The sequence below is a fragment of the Suillus clintonianus genome (assembly GCF_016758775.1).
Source record: "Suillus clintonianus strain FC179 chromosome Unknown DEU56scaffold_76, whole genome shotgun sequence".
NCBI classification, from domain to species: Eukaryota; Fungi; Basidiomycota; class Agaricomycetes; order Boletales; family Suillaceae; genus Suillus; species Suillus clintonianus.
Window position 1 is genome coordinate 120,545 of NW_024539300.1, and position 25,919 is coordinate 146,463.

Here is a 25,919-nt window from a genome sequence, read left to right on the forward strand (position 1 = left end):
GCTTGAATACATGAACGAGCTTCTCGTCCCATGATTTCGGAGCTCGCGAGAGATGGACGGCCCAGTTTTGGCATGCGTAGTCGAGAACGTCGGAGGCTGTTCGAGTTCGTTCGCGTGCGTCCTTTGCGAAGTTGGAAAAGGCCTGCATTGAATGAATGATCTCTATGTTTGGTGGAAAACAACCTCGTGGAAATGCAGAGGTGGGGTGGTCCTGGTGCCTTAACACGAGGAACGCTGGAAACAACAAGAAATCCGGCAGGTTCTTGAGCTGTTGGATGACTTGAAAAGCTGGCTGAAGAGGCAATTCTGGGATAATTATGTACTGCATGATTGCTTCCAATGAGTTCGAAAATTCCTCCATTGTTACCCAGACAGTCGTCAACCGCCACGTTTGACCATGCAGCGTCTGCAACCAGTCTTGCCCGTCTGGGGTCTGCAACCAGTCTTGCCCACCTTGGGTTTGCAACCAGTCTCGCCCGTCTGAGGTCTGCAACCAGTCTCCCCTGCCTTGGGTTTGTAACCAGGTTCGCACGTCCGGGGTCTGCAGCCAGTCTTTCCCGCCCTGGGATTGCAGCCAGCCTTGTCCGTCCTGACTCTGCAGCCAGTGCCGCCCGCCATGGAGCAGCCAGTGTCCTTTTGGGGTCTGCAGCCAATCTCGCCCACCCTGGGCCTGCAGCCAGTCTCGTTTGCCCTAGTGCTGCACCAAGCCTCCCCCGCCTGCGTTCTGCAGCCAGGGATCATACAAGGCCTCCGGCTGGACTATCTCGCGGGGGGCGGACCGCGGCCAGGGACCATCCAAAACCTCCAGCTGGCCTATCTCGCGTGGGCCGGCTCGCCTATCCAGGATCTGAACCACGTTTTGCTCTTCCCACCTTCGCCACCTTCGCCAGCCCCGGGTCTGCAGCCACACACACTCTCCTTCAGTCCGCAGCCAGTCCTTTCCCCCCTGTGTCTGCAGCCACTCTCTCGCTCTTTCAGTCCAGTCTGCAGCCAGGCACACCCGTCCAGGGTATCTAGCCAGAATTGAAACTCTAAACTGCGATTTCCCCGAAGCCAGAGCAGAGTTACAAGCGCTTGCATTGGCTCCGGTGGCTGGACGGTGAATGATAATGAGCGTGTTAAATTCCGGGGGTCCTGGGATTCCATAGCTTGACTCTGCCTACTCAATTCTGAGAGCGCATCCAGGAGTGCAGTGCTTTCTGGAATATCGCGCACCATCAATTGGAGAGAGGAAAGTGCGAGCAGGGAGTGCGGTGATGTGAGACATTGTACTTGAGGGAGGCTGCAGTTGGAGTGGTGAGAAACGTAATCGCGAATGGATGAGTGATAAATGCTCACAGGAAGAGTCCTGTCGATGGGAACATCTATGATAGACCGTAGTTGCACCAGCACTTTCTCAACGTCCCTGCCCTGACCAGGACCAAGAAGTTCCGAGATTTCTGAGATTGGCAGAGGATCTGTGAGGGCGGCAACAACGGACAAGTGCTGGTCTGCCAACTTCGGGTCAGCGCATGTGGAGAGGATACGGTCGTATAACTTGTACACTTCTGTTCCTGGTAGCAGTTCACTCGTTAGCTCGAGCATGAGCTGAAGCCGGTCACGGGGATTGTTGTCTCGATCCTCGATAAACTTCATCATTGTAGATGCCACAATGAAACGTCTGCCCGCTCGGATCGCCAGCTGCTCAAGTTGATACTTCGTTGGCAACGGGAAAGTGGAAAAGCGACTACGTAGCTTTCCAAAGGAATGCTCCAAGAAGCGATAGATATCTGCGTCAACATCTGCGCCGTCTAGCGAGATAGTGGCAGCGACACCCTCTCCAAGAATCTTCACTGGTATCTCGCACACCAGCGGGCGCACATCTTCGTTCTGCATGGCTTCACAAATATTTGCTTCCGAGAGACTCGTGACTAAAATGTGGGTCACAGGCAGATCAGGATCGCGAAGAGCTTGGGCGAGCAAGGAGATAAGCTCAGCAAGCTCGCTTTCATATTTGTCTTCATCGTAGTCGAATGTGGATTGATCGAGGGATTCTGATGTGCATCCATCGAGGGCATCAACAACGAATGTCAAAGGCGGACACTCGCGCAGCCTGGATTGAAGATTTCGCAGAGGTTGTAGAAACAACGCCTCCATCTGGTCGTGAAGAGACTTGTCGGGATCTAAAAGGGCAGGATTCTCCAGGATAGCTTTGTTCACGTACGTCTTGATGCTGGGAAAATTCACGGCCAGCTGGTAGGCAAGTGTCGCAAAGAAATAACCAGTCGTGCGGCGTTTCGTGTGCTTGCGGGAGGAAAAGAATGTTCCTGCGAGCCGCTTTTCTCTTTTCGTCTCCTCTGTCATCTTCAGACCTCTCATCCTTTCAGCTACGGTGAACACAACGGCAGATTTTCCGACGCCTGCTGTACCATGGAGCCAAATGAGTCGATTCTTCTCTTTGGTGTCTAATAACCCGTATATATGGTTGAGAAGGACCACCCGAGTCCCTTCCAAACTTGAACATTTCGGATGGGGCCGGCGTTCACCAGAGTCATGTTCAGCACCCTTCACAGCGACTTGGGATAACTTCTCCCAAGTTCCTTCAGACATACGGGAACTGTTACCAAGGTCAGAGAACGAGAGAGGGGATAAAAGATGGATATACTGACATCGACTCCTTAACAAGGGTTGATGATGAATCGTGACACAGGATGCGAGATGGAATTAAACGACTCCGAGTCTCCGAGAAGTACTAGTCGAGTACGATGTTATTGGAAATCCGGTTAGTGCCTCGCAGCTTACAGGTTAAGCTTCTTCGAGGGTGGCTACTGAAATTGTGAAACGATATTTCAGCGCAGTATATTCAGGTCTGTCCAACAGAGATGAGTCCTTAAACCGGTGGGCACCGAATGAAACTCCATACTGTAAATTGATCGAAATTGCAAGGTATAGGCTTGAATTTGAATACAGCCTCGGGTTCGTGCGGTTGAAAGACGACCATGGGCCTCAGTGGGCGCTCGTTTGGTGCACGAGGCTCCAGTGTGGCCTTGCCTCATCATTGTCCCATAAAAAAACGGAACACGCTCTGTATAGACCAGTAACTCACACAATGTCAGTAAATCCATCCCCACCAGAAGAGGAAAGTTCATAGGTTTGGTAGAGAATAACATCGATCACTTGAGTTTAGCAGAGTCGCGTAAATGCCCTTGATATGAGGATCAGTCATTTCATTCATTGCCGGAAAATGAAGCTGAACTCGAATGGCTTGCCGAGTTGAATTTTCAGAGATGTGCTCTATGCTCCACGATGCCAAAGACAAAATCGCCGAGGTCTCGTATTTCGGTGTGGGGGCGGTGTGGGGCCCCGCGCTGAACATTGTTGCGACACTGCCACAGTTGTCGTTCCACTGATCAAGCTGCGATTCCGAACATGGAACCTGAAGGGAAGAAATCTACCTGATTAACCGAATTTGGTAACTTCTATTATGTAAGCGCTTCCTGCAGTCTAAGAACACCAACAAACATTGTTATCTAGATCTTCTGCCGCGACGATCACGTCTACCACCAATTCCTCCGGGGTCTGGTACGTCTGTAGGAGTCCACATAGGTCTCCTGCGACTCCCAGAACTTCACATGCCGCTGCTCCATGTTTTCGGACGTTTTTTGCAGAGCTTATCAACAAGTATTAGAACCATGATTCAGAGGAAGCATCATTTGACTAAATTGTAAGCCACTGCCTTCTCGATCCTATATAAAATATCACTTAGAACATTCAAGAAACGCACCGTATTCGACGCCCGACATGACTTCGAAGATTCAGAAAATAAAGAAGATCGGTGGAACTTCATCGGCAAATGTGTACAAGGCAAAATATTATATCGACAATACAACCTCTAAACAGGTTTGTGTTGGGCCTTGCATCCCATCTATGTCACTCTTATATGTGAAAAACAGGTTGTCGTGAAGTCGTTCAGGGGGCAATCTGAAAGCCAGGTTCATAATTATTGTCTCGAGGTCATTAGATCATTCATATTAATCTTTTTCTAGGAATTATTACTCCAAGCCGAAACCTGGATGACTTTACGGCACGATAATATCCTTACTCCGATAGGATTCACTGATGGATTCGGACCGTTTCCATCGATTGTGTACGACTGGATGCCCGGCGGGACATTGGCCTCGTACCTCGAACAAAATTCTGACAGTCTGAGTGTGCTGCAAAAGCTTTGCATTGCAAGTCTTGTTCACTCTTTCTTGTGAATAAGTCTGATTTGGTAGTGTAGATCCAGCAAATAGCGGCCGGACTCTGTTACCGTGAGCACAAACAAACATCCGCTTCTGACATCATCCTGACTCAAACTCAATGTAGTTCACGACAAGAATGTCATTCATGGCAACCTACATGGGGTGAGCCGCTTATATCTGTCACTGCAGTTCTGTATCTCATCATAATGCCTTTAGAACAACGTCCTAATCGACACCAACGGTGTTGCATACCTTGCAGATTACGAAGTTACTGTGGCGCACCGAGGACAATACATCCCACCGTCTGTGAGATGGCAGGCGCCCGAACGCTTCGACAGCCAAGGCGTTGTCGCACCCACGACAAAGAGTGATATCTACTCTCTTGGAGCTATCATGCTTCAGGTTTGTCCATTGCGCCCATGAGATTATACACATTGCTTGATAATTTTGCAGGTGTTTACTGGCCGTGAGCCCTATTTCGATGTCAGAAGCAGATCCAAGGTTTCCATCGAAATATTGAATGGAAGTAAACCCTCGCGACCGCATGATGCTCATATCGCGGATCATCACTGGCTATTCATTCAAACATGCTGGTCCGTCCCAGAACACCGCCCATCTGCCGCTGAAGTGCTACACTTCGCTCAAAGTGAAGCCGATCTTCTTAGCGCATAGTCCTATGCGAGGAACTTACCACGTCCACCCGCCCACTCCCTGGGCTTGTAACCATATTTAATTCTTATCACTACTCCCACTTCCCACTCCCTAGGCTTGTAACCATCTCTAAATTCTTATCACTGCGTCCACCTACGCACTCCCTAGGCTTGTACCATCTCTAAATTCTTACCACTGTGGACTTCATGGGGCCATGCCCCCCGGCGTTGTTTCTCTGGCAGCACGGGGCCCCATTATTCTGGATATCATACGTACTTATATATATATGTATGACTCGAGAATCTTCCGGCACCCGTAGTAATATTTACATGCATTAACTTTTGTATCTCCCTCTGTTCTTCAATAAATCGTGCAGGGAGCGAGGGGAAAGCGAGCGCTCAGCGCTGGCCAACCTCTGCAGTGTCTGCACCAGTATAACAAAGTGTCAAAGCTACTATCTATTTCTGGCCCAGAAACCCTCGGAGCGACTCAAGAGTGACTTGTTTTTTTATAACACAACTACACAACAGGATCAGGTAGCATTCAGCACAAACTCTTAAGGCTATGTTTAAAACAACAGAGAAATATGTCAAAAATTCTCACCCACACACTATGTCACATCGCCGTTTTTACTCTCTGACGCTGTCAAATATGATAAATCTGGGGCAAGTACCACGAGCACTCACCCTGTTATGACTCTGAGCTCGGTTCACAAAACTACAAAGATGAAAAGTCTAAACATACTCTTGACAGCATTCACAGGGTTGCCAAGACTCCGCCGTGGATGTTTAAATTCACTTCAGCTCACTTCAAGGTATGGCGGTCGTGGAGATATCACCAGGCGGCAAAAGGGAGCAGGCGGCCGTGCGAGGGCGACAGGAAGGCCCAGGGAATCGATGACAGGGTTGCGTTGGTGGCGGCGCTTGGATGTGGAGAGCGCTCGTGATAGGGTTTGAGTGTACGGGCGTACACACGCATACGGTCAAGGCCGAGTAGTGTCAAGGCTGTGGCAGGAAAAGCGGGGTGAGTAGCGAACTGGACCCGGAGATTGTTATTACGATAAGAAAAGACTGGCAAGGCGAGAATAGTTACGTTAACGTTCCTGCCAATAGTATGCTGAAACGTCACATGAAGAGACCGGCTGCTCGGACTTTTGCAATTAAGGAAACCGAGCTAGCTCGACAACTCAAGTTTGGGCTCCAAACACTGTGAAGGTGACTCACTCACGTACCCACTCGTACCTCGGTGGTGTTAGAAGAAGGCAATGCGAAATCACAAGTAAGATTCCCAACGTTGTTGGTGCATGGAATGGCCTCCCTCCGACGGATTGGCGTGGAAAGTGCACGTTCTGAGCAGTGTTTCGCTGCTACAAGTACTTCTAGTCCATTTTTCGTGGAATGCCATGCAGTAACAATACAGTAAGTATGCATCACGTGCGAAAAAAAAGAAATGATGAGCCGCGCATTTCCCCGAAAAATCCAGTCAATTTATTTTTAGGTAAGAGGGCGCTAGGGCTGCCATATTCTGTGCACACAGCCATACAACCTATGGATACCAATTCCATGCCATGTCTAGTCGTCCAGATCCCGTTTTAGTTGCCTTCGAATTTGGATTCCTTAAGGTGGTCTGGCGCTCAGCGCCAATTGCTTATCTTGTTTACATCCCGTCCCAACAGTCTGTCTGACTCTGTGACCCGCGGCATCGAGAGGTGCACAGCGATGTCACATATCTTTTGTCTGAAGGTGAGGATACATTCCAGTCGACAAATCGATGTATTTAATCACGAAACAATTTTTTCTATCTGTCAGACTGGCGGGTTCCCTGGACTGCAAGGACTATGGCATTTTCTGTAAAAAAACAAACGTCTTGTTATGCTTGTCTGTTTGTCTAAAGAAGGCACTATAGGTCCGATATGATCCAAGACAAGTCGACAGAGGTTCCTCGAACGTGTATCTTCAGATACGATAGTCCTCCCCATTGTATCGGAGATCTGAGTGATGTTTACCGATGTACCATGATTTCAAAGTCCCATGGAAAAATAGAGGTAAATCTCCTTCTTTCATCTGTAACCCCCAACGAAGTTCACAACAGGTCGCCGTCAAATCTTTGAGGATCCTTGATTTGAGTGAAGAAGCGATAAAGGCATTGCGCAAGGTACATGACGACAGCTCGCTTGGTATTCATACTAATAATGTATCAGAGGATCTATCGCGAAGTGCGTGCATGGACAACATTGCATCATAAGAACATCCATCGCTTCTTTGGGACGACTTCAGGATTTGGACCTCTCCCCGCATTCGTAACTCCTTGGATGGAGCGTGGGTCATTGACGGACTATCTGTCTCTTGAATTCTTCAATCTATTGCAGATAGACAAGTTCATACTCGTGAGTCCTACTGCTGATGAGTAATTCCATCCGATCGCCCTGATGATGAATTCCTGTAGCTCGAACAAGTTACGACAGCTATTCAGTACCGTTTGTGCTCAATCATGCCCTTTTCACATGCAGCTCTGACCATTCCCACAGTCCATGACAAACATGTCATACATGGGAACCTCGCTGGGGTAAGCTCGCGATTCTGTGGGCGCGTGTTTGACAAGCTAAACAAATTACAGCACAATATATTGATCGATTCCAGGGGAAATGCATACGTAACAGATTTCGGGCTGTCGACGATCCTTGCAGAATGCAATAGCTCGTCCTGCGAAGCCTACTACCCAGGATCTATACGCTGGGCTGCGCCTGAATTGATAGATCTTGCAGACGAAGAAGCTGAAAAGCCAACTACCTGCTCCGATGTCTACTCACTAGGTTCCGTAGCACTTCAGGTACGCCTCTCTTATTTTGTCTTGCAATACCTGCGTTTTAAGTTACAATTCAGGTGTTATCCGGAAAGCTCCCTTATCATTGGCTGGAAGACCCACTTCATATCATGGCTGCTAGACATAAGGGTATGGAACCGATGGCAGCAGACAGCTCGATGGACAGGCAGCACATACCTTTTCTTCAAGAATGCTGGTCAAGGCCATCTGCCAGACCAACAATCGACCATGTTCTGTGTTATATTCGAAGTGTATTGCCGCCTTAGTGATTGCAGGCAGTTACTCTCAGGCTTTCCTAACTTATTGTTTACCCTATGAACGATATTTTCTTGCGATGTACTTAGAACTTAGGATATCGTTCTTGTCTCGATGCTATGAGTCGTTGTCTCTGAATCAATTTGAATCAAAGCCTGTTCCGAGAAATGTTTGATTCAAGCGATGTTCACAAATCAAAACTCATCCCTCTTGGCCCGCTTCTTCTTCTCAAGCAAAACGACGTTATGCACCCCTCCCTCTTTCTTCAAAAAGTCTAGCACAGCTCCAGCGCGTTCTCTGTCTTCCAATCTATATACGTGTTCGTTTGACATCAATCCGGTGCCCACGGCTTGAACGTGGGTGAGGCCGTGCAGCTCAGGATGTGCACTTGGGAGCTGTGCGGGATCGGCGAAGAAGGGTGATGTATCAGATAATGTCAAAGCCAAATCGATGGGCATCGGGTGCACTTGGTTGGTTGACATGGCGTTGTAGCGAGGAAACTGTGGCCGCGAGCCTCAGACTAAGTATCTGGAGGTATAGTAAACTTAGACAAGCGGCACTGCACTGATAAGCACTGATAGAGACCGACGACAACCTAAGACGTTATCATTTTAGCGCCAAACGGTCCAATGCGAATGAAATGTCTCGTATCACTCACAATCAAACCAAATCTTGGGGTGAATCGATACGGTGCAAGATTCAAGGTAGTGCAGGGACACGCGTGGCGGATACCGGACTCGCACAAGTGATTCAGCGATTCAATTTCCAATACATAAGATATCAAGGATGAATCAACATCGTCTATAGAGTGAGATTGGCAGGGGAAATACCACTCATGCGAAAGTTTACACTCTTGTGATCAGACCGACGGTATTTATGAACGACCTTGCACGCAATGAACAAAATCGCACATAAATAACGCGCTCCACGCACAGCTCTCACAAGTCTGCAGTGCTTGGAATTGGTCAGAATAATATTCGGAGTGTCTTATCAGGCCAGGTCAGGTATAATGTACAAAAGCCCACTCGGAGAAGCATGATCCTATCCTTCGCGTGCTATATCATCAGCTGGAAACTGAAGCCGAGTCAAGATAATCAACAACGATAACTTCACGATGTTTGAGTGGGCCCACCTTCACACAGGTTCACTTGTGGGACTAGACTGCCGACGCAGTCGACTCATGGTGGGGTTCGTCCAGCCAGTGATGCTTCGCATACGAGACGAATGTAACGACGATGAGATCGATGACATTGATTCCAGCGGGGAATATTTCGAGGAAAGCTCGTCTTGATCGTGATATGATACCGAGTTTTGCATGTCTATATCGTGCTAAAGGAATGGGTGCATTGCCAGATACGAAAAGCTAGATAACGGTCAGAGATAGCACGGAGTTTGGTTCGTTGACGACATACCACCGGAGAACGAAACATAATTTGCCATGTGTACGGCTTGTCGTCTGGTCCATTAAAGGTCCAGGGTCTTTACGATCTCAAACCAACGTCCACGCATTATAAGCAGGTGCCTTACCTGTCGACATTTTCGGTATCTTCCGCGCCAGAAACCATTACAATTTCTATCGGGCTCTCGCTATCGAGTAGCCTCAATCGGCTACTATCGACTTCGCCAACGACGCAAGATACCCGCCCAGTGCTCAAGAGCCGAGGGTGGGTCTCGAAACGGTATATCGTGGTAGTTTGTCCCAGTGCAGAGTTGACCTGGTACATAACTATGCCGTCCGGGGTCATGAGCAGGGTTTGCGTGGGGTCATTGTTTCGCAGGCAGAGTTCCATGAGGTGGTTTTAGGTAGGAAATATACGGGCGAGGCGCCGCTGTTTTATAATGCTTACCCCCGCCTCAGGAGGACTCAAGGATCAGGAGTGAGATCCTTGGGCGGAAGCGGTGGGCTAGACCCCCAGGGCCCATCAACGGGCGCTTGTACGTGCTCCACAAACTGCGCATATGATGAGTTAGTGTGATCTAGTCAAGCCCTTTTGTCCGTTGGTGAGAAGCACAATTTAGAGTCTTCGATGAGCAAAACCAGGCGGTCCCAAGGCGACCCAAGGGCCAATGACGTCGCGGTCTTGAGTTATTCTCTTTTTCCACCCGGAGAAAAATAGACAAAAGCTGACATAATCATCACCTCCAGCACCTTACCCAATTTAGCACATGCAGGTGTGTCTCTGACTCTCCTCAAGGCCAGTACTTGTGATTAAACGACGATCTGGCCCACGACGTCTCATGCATAGATACCCTTAGACTTCCAATCCGCAATGCTCAATTTACTGCCCACTACTCTTCGCTTCCTGCTTGGCTCACTGCTTTGGCTCGACTTTTCTCAGCCACCTGCTGTTCTGCCAGCCCGCACCCCGTTGTCCTTCCAGCTGCGGCACGAACATGCGATAACTAATGATTCCCGGATAATCTTTTCCAACACCGCTCCATCACTTGCCGCAGATTCATATGTCGTGAGCACCTCGAACGTTCAAACACACAGACCACAGTCGGCGAACGCATTCCAAAGCGCCCGACTGCGCTCTCTTAGACATGACCAGAGCGAACACGTGTTGTGGGATACAACCGACGTATTCGGGCCAAACGTTGAAGAGAGAGAGACACTCCTCGCACTTGCGAAGATGACCTCTAATGCATATACATCACCTACTGCATCCGACTGGTACACATCGGACGGCTGGAATAAGGTGCGTTCATCTACCCTGGTGCATTTTACAACCTGTTAACGAACGACAGTCCACTCCGTTTGGTTGGGAACCTGACGCAGATGGCAGTCGAGGGCATATCTTTGTCTCGGACGACAACTCAACAGTTGCGATTTCGATCAAGGGCACTTCCGCTGGCTGGATCACAGGTGGTGGTGGTCCGACTGTACGAAAGGATAAACTGAACGATAACCTTTTGTTTTCTTGCTGTTGTGCAAGAGTTGGTCCAACTTGGTCAACGGTCTGCGATTGCTATGATGGCAGCTATAGATGTGACCAAGAATGTTTGGAGAAGAGTTTGATAGGGGAGAGCTTATATTATTCTGTTGGACTGGTATGTGCATCTCAAAGTTCATGAGTTTATTTTAAGGCCTGATTCCGCTGCAGAATCTATATAATAACGTCACATATATGTATCCCAATGCCGATATCTGGCTCATAGGTGCGTTTTAGCGTCGTAACTTTTGAGTATATCTCATTATTCACAAGGGCATTCTCTCGGTGGTGCTCTCGCTTCACTTATCGGTGTGACATTTGGAGTACCTGTCGTTGCATTTGAAGCCCCCTCCGAGAAATTAGCTGCGACACGTTTGCACCTGCCTTCTCCAGTGAGTCTAAGTTTCCTTCATCGCAATCATTTTCAAATACTGATTCCCTGGACGACATGCAGCCCTCGACCCAGCATATCACCCACGTCTTCCACACAGCTGATCCTATCCCGATGGGCACCTGTACCGGTGTCACCTCGTCTTGTGGCATCGCAGGCTATGCCATGGAGACACGCTGCCATTTGGGCAAGGTCATACGCTATGATACCGTCACGCACCTCAACTGGTCTGTTGATGTTCGGACGCACTCGATTGTTCAAATCATTGATAGGTTGTTGAATGAGGATTGGACTCAGGAAGGACCGGAGGGTAGGCCGGTGCCTGAGGCGAAGGCGGATGAGGATTGTATTGTGAGTCTGTTTAAATTTTCGTGTTACTGCCAGCGTTAATTGGAGTGCCAGGATTGCTTTAACTGGGAGTTTGGGAGCTTCAAGGGCTAGAATTAATCTCTGAGTGATGTCAGCTATGACACGAGAGAAACTTATACATACATATGACGAATAACTAATTTTCTTACGCTTGAACAGCTGATGAACATCCGTTGAACCGGGCACGGGAAAGGCCAAGCCAAACCTCTTTAGGCAGAATGCTGCACTATCAACATGTTGGAGCAGGCAGTACCTACGAGTCAGGACTTCCATAAAGGACCTGCGCCAGACCACCCTGACACACTGTCATGAGGTTTGTGATATTTCAGAAGTGGTTCAAGAAGCAACCTTGGCGGACGCATATATAGTACTGACAAGAGAAATGGATTTCGAGAGATTGACGTAATTTATCATCAAAAAATAAGAGTAAACATTAACGACCATTTTTTCCTACACAATACGTACAGCGACCAGTCCCATCCAATGATTCATGAAATCCATAGTCAATCTCGAGTCCGTGCCGTATCCAATCCTGAGATAGGCGCTACTAGGCCTGACGTGATGCAGGTGCGCCCTGGCTCAGAGTCTGCGACAGACTTGCTCCAGAGAGCCCCAGCCTAAGAGTGTCCATTTCCCGGACGTTCTCCTTTCTCACCCCCGGGTCTCCTTTCCCCTATCAGAACTCGAAAACTAAAAGTACTCAATACGAAAACCACATTCGGTCACCACACTGCAAAGCATCCTTCGCGTCAGTCCATTTGCTCGAGTTGCATGCACTTCAGGCGCAACAAGGTGTTGACCAAGGGGCTACGCCGCACAATAGCTGTTCCCCTCGACTGCAGGTCGGGTGCGTCATTAACCAGAGTACGACTGACTTTTCGCCGCTGCGTTTGGACATTTCGTCCACTTGCTACTGGAACGCTAGCCGACCTCATACTAATAGGTGGTTGTGCTGGGACTACCTTCACTGCCTACAAATTGATTTACTTCAACAGTGAACTTAGCGGGGAAAGGATAGCATGACAAACCAGTATGCGTGACGCAGCAGCTTTATCATGTTGAGGTGTAAAAAGTCGCCGCATCATGCTAACAGCGCTAGTGGAATTATTTGCGACTGGAGGACGTACTGGGACGTCATCCTGCAATCCAGACGTTCAAATTTGTGGCCAGAGATGACTAATGACTGTGTCGCTTACAAAGAAACCTGACGGTATCGTACTTCTACTAGTCTCGCGGACCGTTTGGGTGAGTTTTCGGACCGGGGATTTCCGTTGTCGAGTAGGGATTGGGGAGTCAGGCTGTAGATTGTGGTATGCTTGTAAGCCAGTGCTCATGAACCATCCACGCGCGCATCACATACATCAAAGGGAGGTCTAGCATTTGCGTCTCCGTCGCGACCCTGATTGACATGGTGTCAGTATATGATAGGTGGATGAGATCTTATGTGAGTGTACCTACATTCACGTCTTCCGTTGACATTGCCTTAGAGAGTGAGTCCGCTATATCCCAAATGTAGATCTCGCCATCGCAAGTGCCGGTGGCTACTAAAGTTCCATTGGCTGCGAACGCTGCACAGGTCAAATCTGCAGAGTGCGGGAGTGGTTGACCAATTGTACGCTTGGTATTGAGATTCCAAAATCGGAGGGTACTGTCACGAGAGGCGGTTGCAATTACATATCTGTAGGCTGGTGACAGAACTACGGCGCAGACAAGGTCGGAGTGCCCTGGGCCCTCAAGCTCTGACACACGACCTTCCGGAAGTTCAATCTTCCTGATTTTGCCGTCTGACGAGCCAGCGACAATTGCATGCCCAAATGTAGTTGAAGCCCATGTTGCACTCGACACGTCGTCGGGATTGTTGCAAGTTATGATGACTTCATCCACCTGGACCTCCTGCGCTTTTTCGTCGATTGTCAATCTTGCGATTTCGCGGTCGTAACCGCTCACGATGAGTTGTGTGCCATCATGTGAGTACTGGATTGCATGTATGTATCGGAGGCGGGTATCGTCAATTCTCATGGGGTTCTTGAGTCCCGATTCTACCAGCCAGACCGCTACGCTGCCGTCATCGAAGCCACTAGCGACGTGTGCGCCACCATCATGTCGACTCCAACACACGCAATTTGCTGCGGCAACGTGCTTTGATTCGGCGATCATCTTCAAGGTTTTTCCGCTGGCATTCCACTTCCACACTTGTGTTTTACCATTTTTACTGCCAGTCACAACCTCCCTGCGATCTGGTGATACGTCGACTGCGCAGATGTGACTTCTCTCTTTATCCTGCCAGGGGCCACCCACGAGTTTACCAGTTTTTGTCTCTATGATTTGGAGACAACCGTCGTGAGAAGTGAAGATGATGTGTTCGTCCTTGAGGAGAAATGCGATAGCTGGCACCCCTTGCTCGTCGCGATTCACCTTGATGATTTTTTGCACAAGCTTGTTGACGGGGGAAGTCATTCAGTTTGAACGTCAGGGGGTTCTAGGATTCGGTTGGGGTGCACGGCCTATGCTGGTGAGCGATTCGTGTTAGCTGACAAGTCCATTTTCAGCGCCATTATCCAGCACATAAATAGCCTAGGTGGGACTCACCGTTAAAGAGACAAAATTAAGGCGACTGTGCTGTTGTCAGGTGAGTCTCGATTGTAGCGTTGGGACGAAAGTGCAGAGGAGCTTATACTATGTGTAGGTGTATTTAATGTGTGAGTCATTGTTGCCGGATCACGCCAGACCCAATGAACAGCAGCAGCACAGCACGCGTGACCTCCTCATGTTCTTGTTTGTTACACACTGCCTTTGTCACAGTGCTGCCCAGCCTCGATCCTGTACGTGACTTAGGGTTTCGAATCCAAGTTTACCTCGTGCCTGATTGCTAGTGGTCAGTTTTTTCAGATGGAAGCTCTGTCACAGCGCTCCCCGCCAGATCGTGCGACTTAGAGGCGTGCGCGTCTATGGATCTGGTATAAGTTCTTCGTGTTCTTTCGCGTTCCTTTGCATTCTTTGCATTGCATCTGTCCATCTTCCAGGATTAGACGCTCACTCACATCCGCACGCCAGTAAATGTGGGTAACCCTGATTAGAGTACGACCAAATCACTGACTTATTTATCTATAGGAATCTCCCTATGTTCGTCCAAATCCTGCGCGCTCCTTGCGTCCATTGTCTGTCTTAACAAAATCGCTGATTACAACTGCTTTTAGCTCTGAGAATTATAATCTCACAAGTCGATTATTGCCCCTAAATGGACCACGTGTTTCTGGATCATATACTGAGGTGAAGCAATGCGAGCTCAGAGATAACAACAAACTAGTAGGTTAGGTTCCTCTCACCCTACAGTTTGTTAATTCGTGTACTCCAGGTCGCAGTCAAGTCGTACAAGTCCATGTCCGACGATCCACGCGAAAGGCACTCAGAAGTTAGTGTATTAAGTACTGGCATATATCTCAGAGACTCAATATGGTTGCTCTCATCATCAAGAAAATTCATCCAGAATTACAGTTGTTTTCATCACGCCTTCTTCACCACGACAACGTGGTTCCATTCCTTGGCTTTAAGAAGGACGGGCTGTTTCATTCTCTGGTCATGCCGTGGATGCCAAACGGCACTCTCACTTCGTTTATTCGCACTCATGGAGCAGTCCTTGAACCAGCTGCGAAGGCAACTCTTGTAAGGTGCTTGCAGTCTGACGGAGTTGTACTCTAAAACCCTCTTCAGTTGCATGACATTTCCTCTGGCCTTGAACACCGTACGTTTTATTTCAAGTTATAAACGACTGAAACGAGCGGCCAGGTGCAAAAGTTCATTCAAACTTAGTGGTTCACGGAAATCTAGAGAGTGTATGATTTTAATCGTTTGGGTTGGGAACATATGCTCAATCCTTCCTCACAGGACAACGTACTCATTACTGAGCGACAAAGCGCTTGTCTTTCTGGCTTCCGCCAGTCAGTGAAACTTTCCTCAAGGAATGCTGCATGCCCTCAGTCTCAGATGCCGCCCAAGCCCGCAATTCAGTTCGCTGGTCCGGAATGGTTCGTTCGGAGAGACGATGTCATATTTCAATCTCTTCCCAAGACTCTTTTCAAAAGCGATATATACTCACTTGGCTGTCTCATATTTAACGTAAGTTTGAACAACGTCTTCCAGCCGCGAGCTAAGACCTTATTCCTCCAGATAATTACAAGACGCATGCCTTGGCACGATGCAACATCTGTGGAAATTTCTAACCAGCTTCGGAAACGCGCGACGCCGTCGCGACCTAAGGGTTCCATAGTCAATGATGACCAGTGGGCATTTATAGAACCATGTTTGTCGCTTCTTCCGCAAGATCGACCTTCCGCATCATATGCCTTGAACAAGATCAAGGATTATCTCGTTCTCATCGGTCCTCCCGATCTTACTGGACAGATTGAAACGGACTCCAAAGCGCCCAAAGGATGTGGAGGGTTTGGGTTTGTTTACTCAGGTATCTGGACCAGAAAAATAAAAATTGGGGGTAAAGTCAAGGTTCCGTTTTCCTCATTTCCGTACATCGGTCACCTGATAAAGGATAGGTTGCCGTTAAGGTCCTGCATATTAAATCTGAGGATTCACCATCAAAACAAGTAGAGGTAGTGGCTAAATTCTACTGCCATATATTCATGCAGTAACAGTCATTTCACAGAAGTTGAAGCGTGAACTTGCTGCTTGGAGAAGACTATGTCACCCGAACATAGCTTCGCTATTGGGTACCATGGTAATCGACGATGGTAGAAAAAGCTTGGTTTCCCTGTGGATGGAACAGGGATCACTCCTTCAGTACTTGGAGTATAATAGGAATGACATACTACTTCCACAACGTCTTCTCTTGGTATGTTTTTCTCAATTCTCATAATCTCATTAATCATGTATAACAGGTGAATGATATTGCTGAAGGGCTGAAGTATCGTATGTGTGGCTTCCCGCTTTTTCTTAGAGATACATTTCTAAGTTGCGGACAGTTCACGAGTATCCTATGGTTCATGGAGACCTAACACCAGTAAGCAGCTTTCATCCGTGCAAGGAAAAGATGACAATTTATTCATCTGCAGTCAAATGTTTTGATCAACGACGAGGGGAGGGCCTTGCTTACTGACTTTGGCCTCTCCGTTATATTAGGCATCTTGCCCGATTTGTCTTGTGCATACACGGATGCAAAGGCTGGAACATTGGCCTGGGCGGCCCCAGAGTTAGTATTATTTGATGAATCATCGACATCCTCCAGTAAAGACGAACAATCTCCACCTGTTCGGGTAGAAAACGACATGTACTCTTTCGCATGCCTTATGTATCTGGTACGAAACATCACTGTGATTTTGCTCAAGTCTGATTTTGCTTAGATCGTTTCCGGAAACCCCCCCTGGGGGCACAATGCCAAAAGTCTAGCAATCATGAAGCGTTTGAAGGCAGGCGACAGACCTCCAGGCCCTGGCAATATTGATGCCCGTTATTGGAAATTGATTGTGGAGTGCTGGGCTCAGGCGCCAGATTCACGTCCTAAGATCAGTTCTGTCTTGCGGCGGCTGTCAAACATCGCTTCTGTGCAAAGATGATCAAGAGGTCAATGAGTTATCTCGGCCAGAGATCAATATTTGGCTTAGTGCAGCTTAGCAATTCGAGTCGCCTTTGGTTTCGCAATCTTCTTTTCGATACCTTCGTCTGTGTACATTGAGTACTTTTGGCAATCGATTTTGATGTAGACAAGTACTCGGCCACAATGTGCAGAGAAGGACGCCAACGGCTGAGACCTGGTTCGGCAGTTGTGAGATATGCAAGTAATTTGGAGGCAAGTAAGACAGTGTGGTTACTGGCACAAGTTATGTATCAGATAAGGAGCACCCCGACATATGAAATGTCAGACATATTACTGTAAGCCATACCAGGATCTGCAGATCAAGGAGCATGAGTGCCAGTGAGACCTAGATAGAAACATAAAGGCCGTGACACAGTTGATTACTTCATGCGTTGTGTTGTTGCGAAAAAACCAATGCGTACTTGTTCATGCGCTGAACCCTAATGTTATCGCAGCAGCTGCGCGACCCTTTTTTTCATGCCTCCCTTCCCCCATTGCCTCTCAAGCATTTGGCGCATCTCCCGGGTCCCGGAAAGGGGGTGTTTGCCCTCATCCGCGTTCCAAGGCGGAGACACTGAGTGTGTGCGGCAAATGCCCGACAGAGCACCATTCAATACCTCTTCCCCATTCTGTGCAGAATCCCCATGCGGCCTGTAAAGTGAGGGTGGTGACGTGCTTTCGTGCTTGATACGTATAGCATGAGGATGCGCTCGTGAGAACTCGTGATGCCAGTCGTCCTTGTCGAGCTGTTCTTCATTGTTGGACACAAGCTCGAGTTCATTTTCAGCGTCGTACTCGGGATGAGATGCCACCACATCCTGCTCCTGAAGATCCTCTGATGGCGGTTCAGAAACTAGCCTCTCAACAACACTCTCCTCTTCTGCTCGTATTACATCGTCGCTGCTTTCTTCATCTTCTTCTCCCGATGCGGCTTCATCATCACCCCCTTCACTATCGTCAACATAAACCTCTGGGACCTCATCCTCCGCCTGGTTAGGTCTGTAATGCCCATTCGCACCTGCCCTCCAGCTGGCACTCAGACTGCCACCACCGCCCATCGACGTTCGCTTCTTCAGCGCCGTCCGTGTCGTAGATTGAGGTACGTATTCCGACCCATGTAACCCAGGTTCATGGCGCACCTGCAGCCCATTCGGCAACCGTTGCTCAGGTAAAGCTTGCCGCAAGGAAGTTCGATGACGAGAGACACGAGGCGCTTCGTCATCACTCTCATCGCTCTCACTGCTCTCTCTCCCATTCTCCTTGCCACTAGAGGCTCTCCTAGCTCTACGCGCTTCCCGCTCCCTCTGCTCGAGTGCTGCTTCGATCCACTTCTCTGAAGCATCTCGCATGCCCCTTACACACTTCTCAGTCTCCTCCAAGCTTTCGACGCGCTTGTAAACCTCGAGCACGACATCTGGCGAGTAACCATGCGCGGCAGCGATGCGTGATATTAAGGATCTGAATCCGACAGAGGCGGACAGGGGTACGTCAGCGGGTGTTATGAAGGCAAGTGGATCTGGTAGAATTGCAGGACCAGGTGTGACAATGTAGCCGGAGAGGTCAACTGGGACGGCCGATGGTGTGGAATGGACAGGGAGGGAATAACGGTGAGGTAAGTGAGATGCTGAACCACTGCCTCTGGAACGAGTGATTTTGGAAGTTGACACCGCTGATAGAGTGCGAAGGTCCACGCGAGGCAGGTCATAACCACCAACTGTCTTTCTCCGGTGTCGCTTTTGTGTATGATTGAGCAGACGTTGGCCATGTGTTACCGAAGGCTCGACATCACGCTGCTTCTCTTTCCCTTTGCCCTTGTCTGTATTGAAAGTTAGGAACGGTGAATTTGGTGTGAAAAGGGGTTGCATGGTTGATCTGCGAGGGGCTGGAGCAGAAATATTTTCTTGTTGTGGAACAATTGAGTTAGCATCTGCAGTGGGGGCGTACTCTTCCTTTGATGGAACCCGCGATTGTTGGGCAGTAATTATTGTACTCGAAGCAGATCCAGTGGAAATTTGAGCTAACGACGGTGCGCTTGATAAACGTACATTTTCCTTGCGCTTTGGTTGGGAAGCAGGTAGAACGACCGGCTGTCCATGCGGTAATTCAACAGAGGACGTGAGACCCGAAGGAACGGCAGCGGTAGTCAGTTTTGAAGGCCCGGCTGCAGGTTGGACCATAGATGGTGCTGGGCCTGTATCGTTGTCTCGTTTTCTGTCCCACAAACTCTTAATGACGTGGCCCACTCCATTCGTCGAGCGATGCTTCAGAGGAGACTCAGCTGCATCTGCACCATTGCGATTCCGTGGAGGATGAGGAGGGGGGAGGAAGTGGGATTTGACTAAAGGGGTGGTGTTCAGGTTCCAGACGATCTGGTGGAAGAGGAGCCGGAGGTCGCTGAGATTCTGGCTCGCGCTTCGGAGGCGCTACAGTCGGTCGCAATGTCTGAGACTCGACACCGTTGACGGCTAATGCAGTAGGTTCTGGAACTATTTCTTTCTCTTTACCCTTTTTGTCCCGAACAGGAGGCCAGGCCTTCGTCTGTTTCCCCTCACTTTCATCACGAGCACCTGGTCGCGCACGACCCAGCCGATCAGTAAGCACGGTTCCAAAGGGCCCTTCCACCACTTTCGGGAGATGTTGTTTCTTCGGAGGGGTGTAGTCATTGGGTGTTGGCGATAACGAGCAGAAGATGGGAGAAATAGACTTATTCTTCAAGACTCGTTTGTGCCCTGACGGCGGCTTTGGGGTGACTACCTGTTGTGAAGATGATGCAAGAGGCTGAGAGCTTGGTGGGAGCTGGGATGAGATTGGTGGCTGGGTCCTGACAGGAGAATTGGGTTGGGATGACGGGACAGGCAGAGTATCTGAGGGAGAAAGGAGCAGGGGAATATTGAACGTGCTCGCTGGTTTCGGGGGAGGTGGAGGTACGTCGGGTACAGGCTCTGATGGCCCCTGATCAGGGGGAGAACTGCGAACTTGGTCACTTGATCCAACGGCTGGAACTTGGCTTGTCTCATTGGTCTTGATCACGGGCGAGCGACTACTCTCAATATCTGGCTGGTCTCTCTCCAGTTTCGCTCGTTTTGTTTTCCGCAGCTCAGAGCTGGTTTGGCCGCCAGCGCGTCGTTTCCTTTTGCTCGTCTCTTTCGATCGCTCCCTCGCAGTTTCCTCTTCTTCATCAGAAGGTGGAAACAGAGGCTCCGCCGCCGCTGGCTTCTCTGGGTCAATTCCTTTCTTCTTCTGATACCTCGATATCTTCCTATCGAATTCTTCCGTATTTTTATTGTATCTGTTCTGCCAGGATACCCACGGGTGTGTCTTAGACCAGTTCCATTTGCCGTCAGCCTGTAGCAATGTTAGAACTTGTTTCACAAGATATGAGAGAAAAACTCACGTTTTCCACAAGGCGCTTGTACAAGACGGGCCCGCTTCTGTTTTTCTTGGTAGGATTATATGTCGCAAGGTATTTCATGAGGAGGATGTCCTCGTCGGCGGTGAAGCCAGTACGAACACTGGGAGAAAACATCGCAAGTCAGCAGCATTCATTGCGCAAATGCAAGGAAATGACCTTTTTACTGGGACTGGTGACATGTTTGCTGTTCAGTGTATGCATATGTAGGTTAAGCCTGAGGTGAACGATGGGACCAGGCGCGTCTCGTAAGTGACGCGTCGAAATCACGCGGATGAAGTCACGTCACGCCTTCATTAAATACTTTATGGGTCACAACCCATATTCGTTATTCACGAGCCTGACGCAACACACACACGAGTTACTTGAACGATGGCGAAAAGTTCAAAGTTGCGCATCGCGTTCATTCACCCTGACTTGGGAATCGGTGTGTATGTCATGGTGAATTCGAATATAGAGCCAAACTCACAATATGGCACGTAGGAGGAGCCGAAAGGCTGGTTGTAGACGCTGCACTAGGTTTACAATCCCTGGGTCACTCCGTGGATATATACACCTCTCATCACGACTCGAACCACTGTTTTGACGAGACAAGAGACGGTACGCCAGCAATTTTTATTCACGGGCTGTGTCACCATTATACAGCTCTCCATCACAGGAAGACTGCGCATCCATCATGTAATTCCACCACTACCTCGGTCTATACAGGGAAAGTTTCACATCTTGTTTGCGCATGCAAGGCAGCTGCATCTCACAATGCACCTTATGCGCACGTCAGCGCAGCAATACGATGTCTTCTTTGTAGATCAACTTTCTACTTGCATTCCGTTCCTCCGAATGTTCTGTAGAAAACGCGTCGTTTTCTACTGCCACTTTCCCGACAAGCTTCTTGCAAACGGTGCCTACGTAGAGGGCCGGCAGGGGAAGAATGTCAGTCTCCTGAAATCCATCTATCGCTTCCCAATGGATTGGCTAGAGGAGGCTACTACGAGTATGTGTGCCGCCACTCATACAGAATTCATATTTACCGGAGATTTAGCTCAAGCTGACCTGATCCTCGCCAATTCAAAGTTTACTGCACGAGTGACCAAGTCGCACTTCTCTTCCCTTCGACACCAGCTGAAAGTCGTCTATCCTGGAATTAATATTGCGGCCTACATCTCACCGATCGACCCATCAGATCCCGATATCCTTCAGGTCGCCTCGTGGGTTTATTTTCTCGCATTTATCAATACCTGAACAACTGATATTCTCGGTGAAGGCAACGGCGAACATTGTTGTCCCTCAACCGGTTTGAGATGAAGAAAAATGCCGCTTTGGCAATAGAAGCATTTGCGATCCTGCGGAACAAGGACCGGAATACATTAGACGTGAGGCTGGTTCTTGCTGGTCGGTCGAGTACAAGTTATTATACGAGCTCGTCACTGACTATCTTTCAGGTGGCTATGATCCTCGTCTAGAGGATAACATACGAACCCTGGAATCTCTTATTGAACTGGCACGGTTCAGTGGTCTAACTTATAACATCATCACCCCGTTGCAGTCCCGCGTGGCAGTACCATCATTCCCAAATATTACCCTGAATGAGCCAGATATATTATTCCTCTTAAACTTTACCACCGCCCAGCGTTCAGGTCTACTCCAGGCTCAATCTACAGTCGCTTTATTATATACTCCAGCAAACGAACACTTTGGAATTGGACCAGTGGAAGGCATGATATGCGGCCTGCCGATACTTGCCTGCGACAGCGGCGGCCCCACGGAGAGTATCGTTGACCAGCCAACGGACCAAAGGACCGGGTGGCTCTACCGTCCCCAGTCGTCGGTGTGGGCTCAAGCATTGGAGGAAATCTGTAATCTCTCAGAGACAGATAGGAAGGCGCTCTCGCAGAGAGCTCGGGACCGTGCCCAGAACATGTTCGGAATGGATGCGATGGCGAAGTCACTCGAGGAAGTGTTGGAAGAAGCGGTATCTATGGGGCCAGTGTCAAGAACGGGAATGTGGCTCGTGATGTTTGCGGCTCTGGGGTTGGTGGTGGCTTTAATCGTGCGGTATGGATCGTTTTCAGGGTAGCTCTTTGATTGCGAATGGACAGGATCATTTTTATGGGGTCTTGATAGGTCAGGATCCTATCAAAAGTTGCGCGTGATGGCAAAGTCCTTGAACCACGTATACTGTTGTTTGGGAGTGGCCCAGCCGTCTCCGTGCCCGCCGAAGAAAGTGCTGAAGAAAAGCCCAACAAAACCGACCGCTTGTTGATCGCTGGAATCACTAGTACTATTGCTCAAGACAGAGGCCCTGTCAGCAACGAGAATCGTCGGTGCTTCTCGTGCTGTATGGATGATGGATGACTGAGAAGCCACAGTTCCTTGCGCTGTAGCCGTCACTGCCAGAATTCCCAGCAGACCACCCTGTGTTTGCTGTGGAGTTGGTGACGTGGAAGGCCTGGAAGTGGCTTTTGGTTTTGACTTATTTTTCTGCTGAGGTGCGCCACGATAAAATACGTCTGTCCGGTTGATTGCCTGCATCCCGTTAACGAACAAAGCAAACGCTCCATCCTGCTTCCCAGGTGTATTGAGCACGACATCCTGGCGCAATGTCGTCCAATTTCCTCTGCTGTAGTGGAACGATCCCCTTCCGATTGAAAGTCCATATTCGAAATCGCAGACTGACTGGGGATCAGAGCATAACGACTTTGTTTGCTGGCTCTTCGGAGCGTACTGTGAACCAGGTCAGCCACTTCCATAACAATGTGAGTGGAGCGACAGACCAGATATAGTTCGCCGGCACCGCCTTGCCTCCACATTAGTCGTGTGCTAAAGCAGTCTTTGGCAGCAGCGCCCCCAGAACAGCCTGTGTGACCCCCGTACAGGCCAGGCAGTTTTCCTCCCTTCACCCAGTCGAAATCCGCGGGAAAGAAGACGCTATATTCCATCGTGACACTCTGAGCATCACTTAGGTTCAATGGCGTTGCGTAAAACTCTGCTCCACCTGGGGACTTGCTGGAAGGGTTAACGGAGTACGCTGGGTAGACAAGCTGTAAGGCGGCGGTAAAGTCCGTCACGTTCTGTGAGTTCGCTGCGTTCTGCGAGATATTTATATCATGGGCATACACAGATCCTCCTGGGACAATGGCGAGTGCAGAGAAACTGTCGATGATGGCGACGTTCTGCTTGCCGCTTGGGAAGTGAGTGACATTAAACGCAGATAAGTCGGTCATGTCCGGAGGAGCTGCCCATGCTGTGCGACCGCCCCATGGCGTACTAGTGGTGGTCACAGTGGTGGTTGCAGTCACAGTCTCGACGACGGTAGTCGTAGACGTCGGAATGATTGCAATCGTAGTTGTCATCACGTCGGTGACTATGATTGTGGTGACCGATGTGACGGCAGCTGAAGGGGACAGTGACTGGATCAACATGTAGGTTGTGTTGGTAGACATGGATGTTGACGCGGGACTTTGGAAAGACTGGATAACAGAGGGGAAAATAACCGCAGAGGCCGGCTGGGCAATTGTGGTAGTACTGACACTCCCAAGGTCCGCAGGCGCAGTCAAAATAGCCGGTATAGCTAGCGCTATGATAAAAAATAGAGCCGTCAACGCCATCCTGCAGAGAGAATGACACTTTTCTCCTAGAGAAGTGTGCGTACGACGTGCGCCACGCAGACATGTGCAAACGAGATTTTATTTGAATCAGTCTGGCAGTCCAGAACAAAATCGGTGAGTTCATGCATCAGCTGTTATTACATAATAGGTGAGGGCGTACCAGGAAGATTGAACAGCGAGGGCGGGGAGAGACGTTGGCGGGAGATACGGTCTATTTTTAACAGTACGAGCTTGGTACGAGCTGGCACACATATATATGCATCTTTTGACAAATGGAATCCTCATCAAAATTGGTGCACAACGTGTAAGTAGTACATATATATATCGCATGATGTTATGTCCAGCCAACATAACATTTTCTCCATACATCACGGGTGTAAGCTAATCGATCATAGAAGCTTTCACCTAGGGACTCCATCATTAAAGTAGCGATGTCCCCGCCCCTTACGACACAGTTCCTGGCACTAACTTCAAAGTCCACCAACACATGTCATTGGTCGTCGGATGAGGAATGCTTCTGGCCCGGATCTGCAACAATGTTGGTCGTAAAGTTTAACAAAGTCACTGATGAAACGAAACACAAACCACTTCCACTCTATCTATGTATTCAGGATACCACACTTTGCCAGCGTCCGAAATCTCTTGGATGCTGCCGAAAAGAAAGACGGAAGAGTTATCAATACCAACTAATACTAGAACAGAAGACCATAACTAGTACTCACGCAAAGTAGTCGCTTGTCTCTGACATTGGGATTAGTTTGAACTCCTGCGCATCTTTCCCGCCGACAATCAAGCTGAGCTATAATTAAACGCTGTAAATTAGCAATCTCCACCTCTCGATACCACTGCATAGACCAACCAGGTCGTTGACCGTAGCATAATTCCCTTCCGCTACCGCATTCTTGAACGTCGCAATGCCAGTTCCTGCGTCATAAGAGACCAGCCACTATCACATTGATGAGTATATATATATATAGTGTGTATTGTAATGACGAAAACCCACAGTTTGTTGAGACTGCTCTTTGTTGAAATCTTCCAGAGTGACGTATTGTCGAATCGTGCTGTTTAGCAAGGTGGCATACTTGTCACTCAGACTCGACGAGATTGTGTATAGCGCAACGCCATTTCTGGGTGGTGACATCGTGTAGAAGCCTGCTAATACGAAATTGTGCTGAGTAGATGAGTGGGAGAGTGGGTTGTTGATAAGATAGCAAGATTTAATACGACCTTTATACCCGCCTGGGTATCAGTAATACCAAGTTGAATGAATCCAGTGACTTAATGATATCGTCACCTTCGTTTGAGCTCAATACTCCGGTATACCATAAACTGGATTTGCCGAGGCCTGTTACGGTAAGTGAGCAGAAGCCAGCCTGATGAGTATTATTATGGAGTAAAGCCTCTGAGGCTGTGGCTCGCCGACTTCAACATTCCTTGAGCCGAGCGGTTCGCGTCCGATCCACCATTATACTCCAAAGATCTAGAAACATTCCAGTGAGTCCATGAGTGTTCACTAATACGAATTAGCTTGAGTCACCTTTGTATGTACATAAAAACGTCATCTTCCCCACAAATTCTCACATGAGAGTACCGAATTACAATCTGTAAGCATGGATCGGAAGCTGTGCGATGCTCAGAACATTCCTAGCAAGCGAACATGGAAGTGCAGGGGTGTG

At 48.9% G+C, this 25,919-nt stretch overlaps 11 protein-coding genes across 11 annotated transcripts; 5 read left to right on the top strand and 6 right to left on the bottom strand.

The window, feature by feature from the left end:
• Positions 1-925: 925 nt before the first annotated feature.
• Positions 926-2,592, bottom strand: DEU56DRAFT_862088 (uncharacterized protein; the record flags this gene model as incomplete). The annotated part of the gene is made up of 2 exons (XM_041355343.1): positions 926-1,282; positions 1,339-2,592. 2 exons carry the CDS (start codon positions 2,587-2,589, stop codon positions 1,160-1,162), a joined length of 1,374 nt encoding a protein of 457 aa, XP_041205132.1. The 3' UTR covers positions 926-1,159.
• Positions 2,593-3,780: 1,188 nt separating this feature from the next.
• DEU56DRAFT_915944 (kinase-like domain-containing protein) lies at positions 3,781-4,895 on the top strand (the record flags this gene model as incomplete). The annotated part of the gene is made up of 7 exons (XM_041357801.1): positions 3,781-3,879; positions 3,933-3,971; positions 4,026-4,220; positions 4,262-4,292; positions 4,348-4,385; positions 4,440-4,625; positions 4,677-4,895. The coding sequence occupies 7 exons, from the start codon at positions 3,781-3,783 to the stop codon at positions 4,893-4,895; spliced, it is 807 nt and encodes a 268-aa protein (XP_041205133.1).
• A 1,485-nt stretch (positions 4,896-6,380) lies between these two features.
• Positions 6,381-8,110, top strand: DEU56DRAFT_821908 (kinase-like domain-containing protein). Its single transcript, XM_041354126.1, has 9 exons — positions 6,381-6,616; positions 6,683-6,723; positions 6,780-6,918; positions 6,966-7,028; positions 7,075-7,260; positions 7,320-7,350; positions 7,402-7,439; positions 7,491-7,703; positions 7,757-8,110. Exons 1-9 carry the CDS (start codon positions 6,593-6,595, stop codon positions 7,961-7,963), a joined length of 942 nt encoding a protein of 313 aa, XP_041205134.1. The 5' UTR covers positions 6,381-6,592; the 3' UTR covers positions 7,964-8,110.
• Positions 8,111-8,709: 599 nt separating this feature from the next.
• On the bottom strand, positions 8,710-10,070 carry DEU56DRAFT_537141 (uncharacterized protein). The gene is made up of 4 exons (XM_041346694.1): positions 9,480-10,070; positions 9,365-9,431; positions 9,085-9,315; positions 8,710-9,026 (listed from the first exon to the last, which is right to left on the bottom strand). Exons 1-3 carry the CDS (start codon positions 9,740-9,742, stop codon positions 9,109-9,111), a joined length of 537 nt encoding a protein of 178 aa, XP_041205135.1. The 5' UTR covers positions 9,743-10,070; the 3' UTR covers positions 8,710-9,026; positions 9,085-9,108.
• A 12-nt stretch (positions 10,071-10,082) lies between these two features.
• DEU56DRAFT_821928 (Alpha/Beta hydrolase protein) lies at positions 10,083-11,855 on the top strand. The gene is made up of 6 exons (XM_041354127.1): positions 10,083-10,651; positions 10,701-11,003; positions 11,057-11,111; positions 11,159-11,277; positions 11,340-11,627; positions 11,679-11,855. The coding sequence occupies exons 1-6, from the start codon at positions 10,223-10,225 to the stop codon at positions 11,715-11,717; spliced, it is 1,233 nt and encodes a 410-aa protein (XP_041205136.1). The 5' UTR covers positions 10,083-10,222; the 3' UTR covers positions 11,718-11,855.
• A 1,016-nt stretch (positions 11,856-12,871) lies between these two features.
• Positions 12,872-14,362, bottom strand: DEU56DRAFT_537385 (uncharacterized protein). The gene is made up of 4 exons (XM_041346696.1): positions 14,235-14,362; positions 13,100-14,175; positions 13,006-13,044; positions 12,872-12,943 (listed from the first exon to the last, which is right to left on the bottom strand). Exons 2-3 carry the CDS (start codon positions 14,100-14,102, stop codon positions 13,019-13,021), a joined length of 1,029 nt encoding a protein of 342 aa, XP_041205137.1. The 5' UTR covers positions 14,103-14,175; positions 14,235-14,362; the 3' UTR covers positions 12,872-12,943; positions 13,006-13,018.
• Positions 14,363-15,098: 736 nt separating this feature from the next.
• On the top strand, positions 15,099-17,209 carry DEU56DRAFT_915949 (kinase-like domain-containing protein; the record flags this gene model as incomplete). Its single annotated transcript, XM_041357802.1, has 11 exons — positions 15,099-15,308; positions 15,357-15,387; positions 15,456-15,478; positions 15,531-15,761; positions 15,813-16,145; positions 16,193-16,249; positions 16,303-16,488; positions 16,535-16,565; positions 16,619-16,656; positions 16,709-16,951; positions 16,997-17,209. The coding sequence occupies 11 exons, from the start codon at positions 15,099-15,101 to the stop codon at positions 17,207-17,209; spliced, it is 1,596 nt and encodes a 531-aa protein (XP_041205138.1).
• A 355-nt stretch (positions 17,210-17,564) lies between these two features.
• On the bottom strand, positions 17,565-19,692 carry DEU56DRAFT_537316 (uncharacterized protein). Its single transcript, XM_041346695.1, has 2 exons — positions 17,652-19,692; positions 17,565-17,575 (listed from the first exon to the last, which is right to left on the bottom strand). The coding sequence occupies exon 1, from the start codon at positions 19,404-19,406 to the stop codon at positions 17,676-17,678; it is 1,731 nt and encodes a 576-aa protein (XP_041205139.1). The 5' UTR covers positions 19,407-19,692; the 3' UTR covers positions 17,565-17,575; positions 17,652-17,675.
• On the bottom strand, positions 19,330-20,870 carry DEU56DRAFT_537454 (uncharacterized protein). Its single transcript, XM_041346697.1, has 3 exons — positions 20,798-20,870; positions 20,624-20,741; positions 19,330-20,574 (listed from the first exon to the last, which is right to left on the bottom strand). Exons 1-3 carry the CDS (start codon positions 20,818-20,820, stop codon positions 19,504-19,506), a joined length of 1,212 nt encoding a protein of 403 aa, XP_041205140.1. The 5' UTR covers positions 20,821-20,870; the 3' UTR covers positions 19,330-19,503.
• Positions 20,871-21,010: 140 nt separating this feature from the next.
• On the top strand, positions 21,011-22,712 carry DEU56DRAFT_742767 (glycosyltransferase family 4 protein; the record flags this gene model as incomplete). Its single annotated transcript, XM_041348961.1, has 6 exons — positions 21,011-21,065; positions 21,122-21,238; positions 21,297-21,629; positions 21,678-21,843; positions 21,900-22,027; positions 22,078-22,712. 6 exons carry the CDS (start codon positions 21,011-21,013, stop codon positions 22,710-22,712), a joined length of 1,434 nt encoding a protein of 477 aa, XP_041205141.1.
• A 59-nt stretch (positions 22,713-22,771) lies between these two features.
• On the bottom strand, positions 22,772-25,384 carry DEU56DRAFT_915952 (uncharacterized protein; the record flags this gene model as incomplete). The annotated part of the gene is made up of 7 exons (XM_041357803.1): positions 22,772-23,359; positions 23,410-24,212; positions 24,729-24,771; positions 24,829-24,892; positions 24,966-25,042; positions 25,103-25,189; positions 25,247-25,384. The coding sequence occupies 7 exons, from the start codon at positions 25,382-25,384 to the stop codon at positions 22,772-22,774; spliced, it is 1,800 nt and encodes a 599-aa protein (XP_041205142.1).
• Between the last annotated feature and the right edge of the window lie 535 nt (positions 25,385-25,919).